The following is a 14263-nucleotide window of genomic DNA, read 5'->3' as shown; positions in this document are numbered from 1 at the left end:
TAAGCATAAAGTCTTAGCAATTCTAATATATATGGTTTTAATTTATACGTAGAAAGCCTACCTGAATAGCCGACTCACGGTTTAGCTCTAACTCTGGTGCTTGACCTTTAATCCGAGAAAATAAAATAAGATTCTAATTCTCGAAAAATCTCAATAAATGAGGATGCGTGAAATGATTATGCATGACTCATATTCCTTTAATTAAATTATGAGATGCTAATCCTATTTAAGGAATTAAAGCTCGTCTTATGAGGTCGGATTATTAATCTTTAATAATCTACTCATTTTAAAATAATCTAATTCACTTACTAATTAATAATTAGTAAGTCTTAAAATCTTCTCTAATTAAAATTAATAGAATAATTATGAAGACCCAATTAAAATAAAATAATCAAGGCCCAAAAGGAATTTAATTCGAGCCCAAAAGAATAAATTCGAAGCCCAGTGCATTAATAATATTAGGCCCAACATTAATTAAATTCTAGAGCCCAACAAATGAGGCCCAAGATAATAAAATCATGAAGTCCAATAAGTGAGCCCATCATCACTCTTAAAATAATTAGTAAATTTTAATATTAATCTTATCTCGTCAAAACCTTAGACTCAAAACATTATCACATAACTATCATTTAGGTTCGAAACTATTTATTCGAACATCAACATGCGCATTAATCATAACTCGTTCTATTTATGTCATCAAGTCAAATATTCCGTCATTTTAAAAATAAATCCTATAATATTACATAGATAAATCATATCATCATAGATCATGCTTTCTTATTTTTAAAATCATTTAATCATTTTCAAATAATCCATATTAATAAGTCATTTGAAAAGAATTAATTTAAATGAGAGTTTAACTCAAAATATTTTATTTTATAAACCATTTATAAATACTTGAAATAAAGAACTCCATTTAAATAATTAATTTAAAGGTCAATATATAATTAAATTAATCAAGCTCAATTTAAATTAATAATTAAGAGCTCAAATAATTTAAATAGATATAAGCCCAAATTAATTAGATAAATTAAGTCTATCATGTTTTTTTTTTTCTTTGAATAAGGCCCAAACAATTAAATTAAAATAGGCCCAAATCCTTTAATTAAATCGGCCCAAGAGTTTAAAAAAAAATCGGCCCAAAAGTTTAAAAAAAATCGGCCCAAAAGTTTAAAAAAAATCGGCCCAAACCCGGCTGAAACCCGGCCCAAACTCGGCTGAAACCCGGCCCAATTGAGAAAGGCCCACTCCTCTCTATCTCTCTCTCTCTCTACCGACATTCACTCTTCTCTCTCTCACAATATTGGTTCTCTCTCTCTCTTTATCCTCACTCTACCGATTCTCTCTCTCTCTCTATCCTCACTCTACCATCGGCTCTCTCTCCCTTCGTTCGGCTGAGGGCGGCGCCGCCTCCGGCGCGCCGCCTCGCCGTCGCCTCCGCTCTCTCTCTCGCTCGATTCCGGCCGCCTCTTCTTCCTCCAAGATCTGCCGCCGCCGCCTGCTCTAACCTCGGCGAGAATCGCCGGCTCCGACGCCTCCCTCACTCATCGCCTCCTCCTTCTCACCTCAACCTCTATCTCTCTCGCTCTCTCGGCCGCTGGAAGTCAGCCGCACGCCGCCGCCTTGGGTGTTCACGGCCATCGCCTGGCCGTGGAAGAGCACGGCCGCCGCCGTTCGTCGTCGGATTCGCTGTGAGGAGCCGAGCACCGTCTCACAAAGGTAAGCCCCCGGATCTCCCTATTCTCATTTTCTTTTTCTTTTTCTTTTTCCTCATCTTTTCCCCTTTCTTGGCAGATCGGAGACAACGGCAGGTTCACCGCCGCCGCTCCGTCGCCGGCGACGAGCCACCGCGGCTGCCGCCTCCCTCTGATTTCGACTCACACACACACAGTAGGTTCAAGCCACAATTTCAGTCATAGCATAGATGATTTGAGCAAAATTCATACATAGTCAGGAAATAATTATCTCTATATGTCCATGTAAAAAGTCAAGATCTTTAATTGTTCTTCAATTAATCACACTGCATATAAACACCTCACTTGCAAATTCAGCCTTTCGAACATCAATGTTAAAACGAGTTTATACACAAGTTGTATGCACATAAAGAGGAATATGAGCAGTTGTATGCGTTGGTGGTTCTTTTGGAGTTATGAACTTGATACAAGAAATGGAGTATTTCGATTTAGAAAGTAACCTTGAATTGGTAGATAATGATTTACTGTTTCTGCATAATAAGCATGAATAATAGGATATCAGAAGGTGCTCTGTAAATGACAAAGAAATGAGATGGAAAAATACTTGTAATAATTACCATGAAGTTTGGTTGGAGGAATGAACGTAGGAGACGTTGAGTATGGAAAATAATGGTGAAAGTGCTGTGATTTTAAAGAAAAATGGGGTGGCTTGGATGGATGAGGATGGTGTAAATTATTCAGCTGACCAGTATGAACATGGACATGGATGAGGGTGGCTTGATAAGTATGAATATGAAATTCTTTCTCAGCATGCGTATGACTGAAATTCTTCAGCATGCGTATGACTGAAATTCTTCAGCATGCGTATGACTGAAATTCTTCAGCATGCTTAGGAACTATTCAAATTTAATCATCAAAATATCTAAGAGATTAATACATTAATTATATGGTTTCAAACTCATTTAAATACATTGACACATACAAGATTAATTCTTATTTGAAGTATAAAATCCATTTGGGCTTGTCAATTTAATAAATTAACTAACCACATGGATCAACTTTAGTAATTAATAAAATTTTCATATTTAACACTTCAATGTTAAATCATCCTTAATAAATTAATGGACTCAAAATATATTTTGAGTACATCGTCCACTTGAAAATAAAAATAAAAATAAATCATCACGTATATAAATCATCAAATTCATATAAGTTCGTATTTTATTAATGGATGCTGAACTCTAATACATCCTTAAATCAGTAATTAAAAGTATATAATCCTTAATAAAAAGTCGGGTCATTACAACCTACAACTTTTAATGGAGGGAATTAAATAAATGGTTAAGTACCAAATACTCCCCTATCGATATCGTCCCTATTACGTACAGGGCCCTATAATCAGGGTAAGCGCTGTTTACTACTTCAACGTGGCAAAATCGAACCAATTTTCCCCCCGCATTTTAACGGTGCTTAACACCGTTAGTTTTTATTTTTTTTTAATTTTTAATTAAGGTGGCCCCTATCTTGTGTTTTCCGACGACAGCGAAAGAGGCCGTTGAGCCGGCGAGCCAGAATCTCACCATCGTCGGTCTTCTTTTATCACCATTCCAGGCCACTAAATTCCATCACCATTTCATCACCGGAATCTCACCAAATTCCTCCATCACCATCAACAAACAACGATAAAAAAAACCTCAAATCTTTAGTGAAAAAACAGATCTATTGAATAAAAATGAAAAAAATCCCTGTTTCCCCCAAAATTCCAGGCCACCTTCGAAATCTCTTCCAAAATTTAGGGCACCGCCACCGTCAATGGCGTCACTGCCTACCGCTCGGCTCCTGTGTGCAGATCGATTGCTAGAGCCCTAACCCATAACATAGATCTACCATGGAGAAAAGGATAGATAGAGAGAGAGAGGGAATAAAGAAATTGAGGGGAAATTGAAAAAGTGAATAGATGTCGGCTATGGTGTTGGGCCGGTGGCGACATCCCCAAAAGTTGAAGGAGCAGGCGGCAATGTCACAAAAGTTGAAGGAGTAGCAACGGCTATGGCTTAGATGACTTGTAGAGAGAGAGTAGCAGCGATGTCACAGTTTTGGGGATTCTTTTTTGTTTCAGTTCCAATCTCGTATCTTGTCATCATTTCTTCTATGAGTTTTGTTCAGGCAGGGGTTGGCGTTGACATGTTGTTGTTCTCAAGTTGATTATCTTTTTTATTTCAGTCGATGGAGAATTTGAAGGAAAAGAAGAGGGGGCGGGACGAGGTGGAGGAGGCGGAGGCTTCCGATGATGAGCTCGCCGACGGCGTCTTCCTACTCTTTTCTTGGGAATTGGAGGGTGAGGCGTGACTGAGTTGGTCCGTGTTGAGTCCCACTTGTCAGAACTCGGGAGTGAGTTCTGACTCGGGGGGAGAAAGTTGGGGCCCACCTTAATTAAAAATAATAAACAAAATATTTATTCTAACGGTGTTAAGCACCGTTAAAATGCAGGGGAGAAATTGGTTCGATTTTGCCACGTTGAGGTAGTAAACAGCGGTTACCCTGACTATTAGGGTCATGTACGCGATAGGGACGTCATCAATAGGGGGTATTTGGTACTTAACCCTTAAATAAATTATGGTATAGGTACATTTTTATTAAAGATTAAGTCGTCTTAAGTATAGTGTGAAATTTATGAAATTCATTTTTATTAAATATAAAATACATTTTTCATTATCAAAAAAGTAATGCTAAACAGCCACATTATGGCCATCCACAATTGACCTAAATAGAAAATATTTTAATTTATTTAACTTATTTTTCAAAATAAAAATAAAATTTAGTTATTTTATCATATTCTCTATATTGTAGTTATTTTTTTTGCAATTTTTTGATAACTTTTTTATTTTTATTAAAAATAAATTAAAAATACAAAATACAAAAAAAATTAAAAAAATAAGTACAATATACAGAATATAATAAAATAATTAAATTTTATTTTTATTTTAAAAAATAAATTAAATAAATTAAGATTTTTCTTATTATACTAGTTTGTGGGTGACCACAATGTGGCTGCATAGATTTATTGTATTTGAAAACATAGAGTTGTGTGGGTCTTGGCTCGAACGAAATAATTTGCTGCTTGCTTTTCGATCTCTCATTCGGTCGAATCTCGCTGCCACCCACTAATAAAGAAATTAAAAACACCTATATATGTAGCGTATATACGATGTAGACCATTCATATACTTTAATAAAATATCTTGTGCCTAGGTCCTAATCGTTAATACTCCATTCGTCCACAATTTAATGCCCTACTTGCTTTAAAAAATCTGTCCACAATTTAATGCCCTATTTTGCTTTATGTATCCTTTTACTCTTCTTCTTTTCCTATATTTACTACCATTTGCCACTAATGGACCTACCTTAAAACACCTTTATCATTTTTATATTCTATATTTACACTTTATCACTAGTGGACCCACTCACAACACCTTTATCACTTTAGTCAACTACCCTTATATTTCATCCACATCACTTTTTTCAGCTTTATTAGTCTTCGTGCCCACACCAAAGTGAGGCATTAAATCGTGGACGGAAGAAGTATTAACTAAGGGTTGTGAACAAATTCTGAGTTCTTGTCAAAAAAATAAAGAAATTTGAAATTATATGTCAAAATAATGTTTGCCATGTTCAGTTAGGCTCCATTCTCTTTGTGGAAAAAGGGTGGAAAACAAATAATTTCCCTCATTTTCTATCTTTTTCATGTGTTCTCTTTGTTAGCAAATTTTCTCCGGGCAGGGAGGGAAAATATTCCCGGACAGCCCTTTTTCCACATTTTCATTCCAAATCATGAAATATTATCATGACCTATAGGTGTGACAAAATTTTCTCATGATGTACATTTTTTTGATCTTCCAATTTTGCCCTTAACACTAGGAATATCAGTGGGTGGGTCTTATTCGAATCAGAACCATTATTTTTTTTCTTTAATTTTTCTTGCCACCCCACCCCACCCCTACCCCAAACGCCCCCAATTTTTTTTTTGTTTAAAAAATTTTCTCGTCACCCCCACACCACCCCCCCTACCCCATGCCACCACCCCCTCCCTCCCAATTTTTTTTTCTTTTTAAATTTTTTTTTCTCGTCACCCCCCACCCCATGCCCCCATGCCACCCCTCCCCTCCAAATTCATTATTTTTTTTTTATTTTTTAAAAATTTTTCTCGCCACCCCAACCCACGCCCCCACCCACCCTCCCCCCCAATTTTTTTTTCCACCCCCACCCCACCCCCAACCCATCCCCCCTCCCACCCCAATTTTTTTAAAATTTTTTTTTTTCAAAATATATCTCGCCACCCCCGCCCCCATCCAATTTTTTATTTTTATTTTACTCGCCACCCTCATCCAATTTTATTTTATTTTTTCCCGATATTTTTTTTTAAATTTTAAAAAACTGAAAAAAAAAATTAGTGGGGTAGAGGTCGTGAGAAAAATTTAAAAATAAAAAAAAATTGGGGGAAGGGGTGGGTGGGGGTAGGGGGTGGCGAGAAAAATAAAAAAATTAATAAAAAAAATCTTTGGGGCGGGGGGAGAGGGGTGGGTGGCCGTGGGATATGGGGGTGTGGGTGGGGGTGGCGAGCAAAATTAAAGAAGAAGAAAAAAAATGGGGTGTGGGTGTGGGTGTGGTTGGGGTGGGGTAGGAGGAAGGGTGGGGCGGCGAGAAAAATTTTTAAAAAAAATTGGGGGGGTGGGGGTGGGGTTGGGGGTGTGGGGTAGGGGGTAGCGAGAAAAAATTTAAAGAAAAAAAAATTTGGTTGGGTGGGTGGGCTGGGTGGGTGTAACACCCCGCCTATTTATATTAAGTTTAGAATTTATTTTAAACTTAGATTAGGATGATTTACGCCGGAAAAATGAAAAATGATTTATATTTTAAATTCCAACAAAATTTATTTTCAGAAGCCTTTATAAAAATTTAGTCTTTTGAAATTTTGTGCATTTCATAAATTGAATTATATGAATATGTGATTATTCTATATGATTAGTATTTATTTGTACATGATTTAATTTAGGTCTATGTTAAGCTTTAATTTTTGAATGTGTTGGGCTTTGACAAATATTATTTTGGGCCCTAGTTTTAATTAAGCCTTCCTTGTTAATAATTAAGCCCAAAAATAGAAGCCCAACCCACGCTTCCTAGCTGCCAAGTACAGCACCTCCATTTTGACTCCTTCACCCATCTCAATATGCGCCCACTCTTTTGCACGCTTCCTACCATTTTTGACTCCTTCACCCACGCTTCTTACCTTAACATGTTCATCCTACTCCCTTAAATATCCCCCTTATTCATCTAATTCCTCACCCCAGCAACGAAGTTCAAACAAACAAGATCACCGCATAACATATCAGAATTCATTCAATCAAGGTTTTACCTTCTAAACTCCAACTTATTCCCTCTGCATAAATGACAAATACGATGCATCCTATCTATGTATGCTGTTTTACTTCTACAACTTATCAAACCAACAAAGCATGAGAATAAACTGCATAACTTGGATATTACTACACATTTGTGCTTTTACAATGTTATACATTCAAAAGATGATAAAACAAGATCGGTAAATTGAAAAGAAAAATCCAAACTTGTGTCTTGTTATGTCGACTTGTGGTGTGTTTGTTGCTGGTCATGAGAGTCGAGAGTAGAGGGGAGGGCAGCGACGGCTTCTCGCTGTCGTTCGCCGGAAGTCAGAGGGAGATGGGGACGGTACGGTCGGCGGTGGCTCCGAGCTGCTGTCCGGCCGAGGAAAGGGAAGAGGAAGTCAGGAGCTACGGCACGGCGGCTCTGCCCGCTGCTGTCGAGGATGGAGAGAGAGAGGGTGAGAAGGGCGGCGGTGGTTAGTTTCCGCTGCTGCGGCCGCCGGATCTGTAAACAGGGGAGGGTTGAGAGAGAGACGATGGAGGTGGAGGGCGCGGTGGCAGTCCGCTTCTTCTACTGCTGTCGGCCGATTTAAGTGAGGAGTGAGGGAGTTCAGGCAGCGGCGGCTGGTCTGGTGCAGTCGTCGGAGGGAGTTCTGGGTTCGGTGAAGAAAGGGGCGGTGGCGCGGCTTACGGCTGTGCGGTCGCCGGAGCAGCAGGAACAGCGGCGCTCCTCGCCGTTGAAGAAGAAGAGGGATGGGCGTCTGTTTGAGGGAGATAGGAGAACGAGAGAGAGGTGAGAGGGTGGTGCGGCGTTGGTAGGAGACGAGGGAGAAGGGAGTCAGGGAGCGGCGTGGCCGGCGGCGGAGAGGAAGAGGGAAGCGCAGCAGCAGCTGCTGCTGCGTGCGTGTGTGTGCGCCGCTGTGTGTTTGTGTGTGTGAGTATGTGCGTGTGTTTGTGTGTGTTTAAAGAAAAAAGAAAAATTAGGTATGGGCCTCAGATTTTAATTATATTGGGCCTCCTAGTGGGCTGCGAATTTTTATTTTAGTTGGGCCTATACATTAAATTGTTTGGGTCCTTTTTATTTAAGAAATGGACTGCAAATTATTTTTATAATTTATTTACCTTACATATTTGATTGATGATTTAATTTCCTAAATATTTAATTAGACCAAACCGATTTATTTTAATTATTTTTTAAAGATTAAGTTGCATAATATTATTATTATGTGCATATGTATTAAGTGTGATTATTGGTTATATGTTTTAAATCATGAAAGAGATTTGCATTAAAAAAAATTGTGCATAAAATCATTTATGATTAAATTGACTTTATTATTAATTCAATTATTAAAGTAAAATCGAGCAAGGATATTGTTGGTGTCCTTAACTCAAGAATTTTAGTTTTCAAATATTTATTAATTAAATTTAGAAAATCCGGCTAAATGAATCATAGAATGATAAGCACTACAACATGATTTAAGATTAGATTCAGGAGACCTATTAAGATTATAGATTTCTTGTAGGCTTTGTGGATCGTGAGGAGTAGCACTGCTATACCGATTCAGAGTTAAGAATAAACGACAGGCATTGCCTAATCAGGTGGGCTTATTTTCCAAATGTATGGTTTAGCTATTGAGCTTAAATGTTTCAATGAAATGAAAACTGTTTATCCGATAAAATATTTTGTGCACTCTGCTCTGTTTAAGGCTCGCAACAATGAATCGATCGAGGTTCTCTTATGACCTAACACGTTGTTTGAGAATTGTGTACACCTATTAGCTGACCTGGTGGGTTGATCTCCATCGGGCACTAATCATGTATGAGGCGTTATAAGGGTGCTCGACGGGATGTGTTCCGGAGCATTGGGTCCCAAATGGGAACTTGACTGGGTTACGCCCTCAGTTCAAGTAAGCAGGAGTAATGGATCCGTCGGTGGCTAAAAGGTCCGGGATCACAGCGAGTAACGGAAAGGGAGTGTGACAATTGCGCGCAATATAATAAAATGTTTTAACATGCTTAGAAGTTATTTCAATTTAAAACCTTCTAAGTCATGTCAAGTATAATTGGATAAACTGCTCTTATGATTACGAAATGTTTATAAAAATGCTAGCCCACTAAGTACATTAGTACTTAGCCCAAAATTTCTTTCAAATGTTTTCAGGTTGATTGGTCGGTGCTGACGGGGCAGAGCTGAGGCTAGGGTTCAACTCCGTATTTTGTCTTCCGCTGTTGCACTAGCTCTTATTATCTTTTGTTTCTCTAACTGGAGACTTTTATGTTAAGATTCTAAATTATGTTTCTTATCGAGTTTAGACTCTCAACTCTAGCACTATGTTAATTAATATTGGTTATCAGAAGCATGAAACCAAACTTGTGATCCTAAGATTTAGAATGTTATTAATTGATTACTATCAGTTGATTTATGTCTTTCTTCACTCAAAGGGCGTTGCCCGACTTCTTATCCTATTATTTGAATTTCACAAGGTCCTTCCCTTGTTCATTTCTATGATTTTAGTCGCACCCCGATTATAGTTTATTCCTTCAAGAATTGGGGTGTGACAGAATGGTATCAGAGCATAAGTTTTCTTTCATGTCTCTGATAACCGTAAGCTTTTAATGTCGAGTCTAGAATAGTACCTCTAGGCTTCTAAGAAAATTGTTGACCCTCAGCTCGCCGTCACACTGCCGCAACAAAAGGTACGACTTAAAAATTTCAATGATTTTAAATGCTTTCAAAGTTTTTAAGAAGTGCGCGCTTTCAATGTATGATGTTATATGAATTGCTTATCGCTTTCATATTTTTATTTTGAGCCTTTGACTCATATAAGCAATGTATGTATGTATGTCGTGTTTGGGACTACCCGAGCCCTTAACGAATCAATGAATTTATGGTCGAGTCAGATTCCATTAATCTTTCTGGCTTAAGAAAAATTTTATGAAAGGGGCATTTATTGTCCATATGTTTAAAAGTTTCAAAAGAAACAAATGATTAAATGAATGAAAAGTTTTCTGTTATCGTGTTAGGTCCACTGCCTGTACGATATGAATGATGAGTCTCTTACAAACCGTTTGAGTACTACCCAAGGATGCTTTAGAAATGTTAGTCGTGAAAGCTCCGCTTGATCGATTTAAGTAAGAAATGATAAGATAGCAACGTTTAACATAGATATGTTACAACGTAGAAGAAATGTCATGAGATTAAGGTTTCACTTAAGTTATTCCACTTAACTTTAGATTAGTTTCCACATAGAACTAGTCTTTCACATGGTTACATCATAGAAGTGATATATCTCGTGTATATCTATATATGTATGTATGTATGCCGAATGGGTCTTTTCTTCTGTTGATTCTCGTCCGTCAATCAGAATGGAAGGTGTACCAAGAGGACGTGGTAGAGGGCGCGGACGTGGCCGTGGGCGTGGTAGAGGATTTGTGCCCGAAGAGCCTATTCCACAAGTAGCACCAAATCGCACAGCCGAGGAAAAGTTTCGCAAGGAAAAACCTCCAACGTTTGATGGATTGGGCGAACCTGCGGATGCCGAGAAATGGGTTAGGGCAATAGAACGGATCTTCAACTACATCCGTTGTGATGATGAGGATAAAGTGGCATGCGCAACTTATCAGTTGGTGGACGAAGCTGACTTTTGGTGGGAGTCAGTGAGGCGGACAATGACTGACGAACAGTGGGAGAATTTCACATGGGAAGAGTTCAAGGCTGAATTGTATGAGAAATATATACCAGGATGTTACCGACAGAAGAAACAGAATGAGTTTTGGAATCTGAGACAGAAAACGGGAACTGTGACTGAGTACGACAGGGCCTTCAATCAGCTATCAAGATATGCTCCGACGTTGGTGGACAGTGATGAGAAACGCGCAGAGAAGTTCAGAAACGGACTGCGTCACGAGATAGCGATTTCCCTAGCAAGTCAAGGGGGTCTCACATACGCGCAGACATTGAGCAGAGCCCTCACTATTGAGTCATTGTTGCCAAGGGAAAAAGGAAAATCCCCCGAACAGTATGGATTTGTACCATCTCAAGATGGTAGTAAGGGAAAGCGAAAATGGAATGAAGGAACTGGTGGAAACATTGGAAATGGGAAGAAACCATGGGTGGCGAATCAAAATCGGAACCAACATTAGAATCCACAACCTCAAGCAATGGTTCAAACTCCTTGCCCAAAATGTCAAAAACTCCATCCGGGAGAATGTCTGAAAGGAATGAACGTCTGCTATAACTGCGGAGAGGCCGGGCATTATGTCTCGAATTGCCCAAAGAAGGGAGGTGGAGCACCCCAACAACAAAATCCCGGGAACCAACAGCGACAAAACCAAGGTCCTAGAGGAAATCAGGGGCAACCACAATACGCTAGGGCCTATGCCATTAACCAACACCAAGCAGCAGGAGATCACGGAAACATGGCAGGTACGATTAATGTTTTCGACATGTCAATTATAGCTCTATTCAATACTGGAGTATCCTATTCTTTCATTTCATATGCTGCTTGTAAGATATTAGAATTGACGCCACAATCGTCCATAACAACGTTAGAATTAGTACAACTGACGATGAAAGACTGCTACTAAGGACGTCACCGCGAACTCAGAGCTCGATATAGGCGCGGAAACATTTAGACATACTTACATGTTATTCCTATGATAGAATTTGATGCAATCCTCGAATTGGTTGACTTACTCAAGTCAGAGCCACGATACTTTTAAACAAGAGAAAGATCCCTCTTCGATCTTCAGGAGAGGACGAGACAAGTTTCCACGACATAACGACGTACCAGAGTTTGAGGAAAATTTTCTAGTTTGCTAAACGATGTCGCGCTGTTAGGGAATTAAGTACGTATATGATTTAGTGCCGCACAAGAGTTGAGTGGAATGAAAGTCTAATATCCAAACTAGATGACCCAGATATGCAATTTCGAGGACGAAATTTTTATAAGGAGGGAGGAATGTAACACCCCGCCTATTTATATTAAGTTTAGAATTTATTTTAAACTTAGATTAGGATGATTTACGCCGGAAAAATGAAAAATGATTTATATTTTAAATTCCAACAAAATTTATTTTCAGAAGCCTTTATAAAAATTTAGTCTTTTGAAATTTTGTGCATTTCATAAATTGAATTATATGAATATGTGATTATTCTATATGATTAGTATTTATTTGTACATGATTTAATTTAGGTCTATGTTAAGCTTTAATTTTTGAATGTGTTGGGCTTTGACAAATATTATTTTGGGCCCTAGTTTTAATTAAGCCTTCCTTGTTAATAATTAAGCCCAAAAATAGAAGCCCAACCCACGCTTCCTAGCTGCCAAGTACAGCACCTCCATTTTGACTCCTTCACCCATCTCAACATGCGCCCACTCTTTTGCACGCTTCCTACCATTTTTGACTCCTTCACCCACGCTTCTTACCTTAACATGTTCATCCTACTCCCTTAAATATCCCCCTTATTCATCTAATTCCTCACCCCAGCAACGAAGTTCAAACAAACAAGATCACCGCATAACATATCAGAATTCATTCAATCAAGGTTTTACCTTCTAAACTCCAACTTATTCCCTCTGCATAAATGACAAATACGATGCATCCTATCTATGTATGCTGTTTTACTTCTACAACTTATCAAACCAACAAAGCATGAGAATAAACTGCATAACTTGGATATTACTACACATTTGTGCTTTTACAATGTTATACATTCAAAAGATGATAAAACAAGATCGGTAAATTGAAAAGAAAAATCCAAACTTGTGTCTTGTTATGTCGACTTGTGGTGTGTTTGTTGCTGGTCATGAGAGTCGAGAGTAGAGGGGAGGGCAGCGACGGATTCTCGCTGTCGTTCGCCGGAAGTCAGAGGGAGATGGGGACGGTACGGTCGGCGGTGGCTCCGAGCTACTGTCCGGCCGAGGAAAGGGAAGAGGAAGTCAGGAGCTACGGCACGGCGGCTCTGCCCGCTGCTGTCGAGGATGGAGAGAGAGAGGGTGAGAAGGGCGGCGGTGGTTAGTTTCCGCTGCTGCGGCCGCCGGATCTGTAAACAGGGGAGGGTTGAGAGAGAGACGATGGAGGTGGAGGGCGCGGTGGCAGTCCGCTTCTTCTACTGCTGTCGGCCGATTTAAGTGAGGAGTGAGGGAGTTCAGGCAGCGGCGGCTGGTCTGGTGCAGTCGTCGGAGGGAGTTCTGGGTTCGGTGAAGAAAGGGGCGGTGGCGCGGCTTACGGCTGTGCGGTCGCCGGAGCAGCAGGAACAGCGGCGCTCCTCGCCGTTGAAGAAGAAGAGGGATGGGCGTCTGTTTGAGGGAGATAGGAGAACGAGAGAGAGGTGAGAGGGTGGTGCGGCGTTGGTAGGGGACGAGGGAGAAGGGAGTCAGGGAGCGGCGTGGCCGGCGGCAGAGTGGAAGAGGGAAGCGCAGCAGCAGCTGCTGCTGCGCTTGCGTGTGTGTGCGCCGCTGTGTGTTTGTGTGTGTGAGTATGTGCGTGTGTTTGTGTGTGTTTAAAGAAGAAAGAAAAATTAGGTATGGGCCTCAGATTTTAATTATATTGGGCCTCCTAGTGGGCTGCGAATTTTTATTTTAGTTGGGCCTATACATTAAATTGTTTGGGTCCTTTTTATTTAAGAAATGGACTGCAAATTATTTTTATAATTTATTTACCTTACATATTGATTGATGATTTAATTTCCTAAATATTTAATTAGACCAAACCGATTTATTTTAATTATTTTTTAAAGATTAAGTTGCATAATATTATTATTATGTGCATATGTATTAAGTGTGATTATTGGTTATATGTTTTAAATCATGAAAGAGATTTGCATTAAAAAAAATTGTGCATAAAATCATTTATGATTAAATTGACTTTATTATTAATTCAATTATTAAAGTAAAATCGAGCAAGGATATTGTTGGTGTCCTTAACTCAAGAATTTTAGTTTTCAAATATTTATTAATTAAATTTAGAAAATCCGGCTAAATGAATCATAGAATGATAAGCACTACAACATGATTTAAGATTAGATTCAGGAGACCTATTAAGATTATAGATTTCTTGTAGGCTTTGTGGATCGTGAGGAGTAGCACTGCTATACCGATTCAGAGTTAAGAATAAACGACAGGCATTGCCTAATCAGGTGGGCTTATTTTCCAAATGTATGGTTTAGCTA

The 14263-nt window shown here is 39.1% G+C and overlaps 1 protein-coding gene and 1 long non-coding RNA gene across 2 annotated transcripts; both read left to right on the top strand.

Annotated features, from left to right (window-relative positions):
* Positions 1 to 1293: 1293 nt before the first annotated feature.
* Positions 1294 to 2189, top strand: LOC130997622 (uncharacterized). Its single transcript, XR_009093132.1, has 2 exons — positions 1294 to 1719; positions 1795 to 2189. It is a non-coding gene; the product is annotated as an uncharacterized LOC130997622 (long non-coding RNA).
* An 8266-nt stretch (positions 2190 to 10455) lies between these two features.
* LOC130998305 (uncharacterized) lies at positions 10456 to 11232 on the top strand. Its single transcript, XM_057923735.1, has one exon. It carries the CDS (start codon positions 10456 to 10458, stop codon positions 11230 to 11232), a length of 777 nt encoding a protein of 258 aa, XP_057779718.1.
* Positions 11233 to 14263: the final 3031 nt, after the last annotated feature.

This window comes from Salvia miltiorrhiza, chromosome 8 (assembly GCF_028751815.1).
Source record: "Salvia miltiorrhiza cultivar Shanhuang (shh) chromosome 8, IMPLAD_Smil_shh, whole genome shotgun sequence".
Lineage (NCBI taxonomy): Eukaryota > Viridiplantae > Streptophyta > Magnoliopsida > Lamiales > Lamiaceae > Salvia > Salvia miltiorrhiza.
This window is presented reverse-complemented; position numbering and strand designations above follow the sequence as displayed.

Bases quoted from the DNA above. Each gene is read 5' to 3' on its own strand.
- LOC130998305 (XM_057923735.1), top strand. From the start codon at position 10,456: ATGGAAGGTGTACCAAGAGGACGTGGTAGAGGGCGCGGACGTGGCCGT.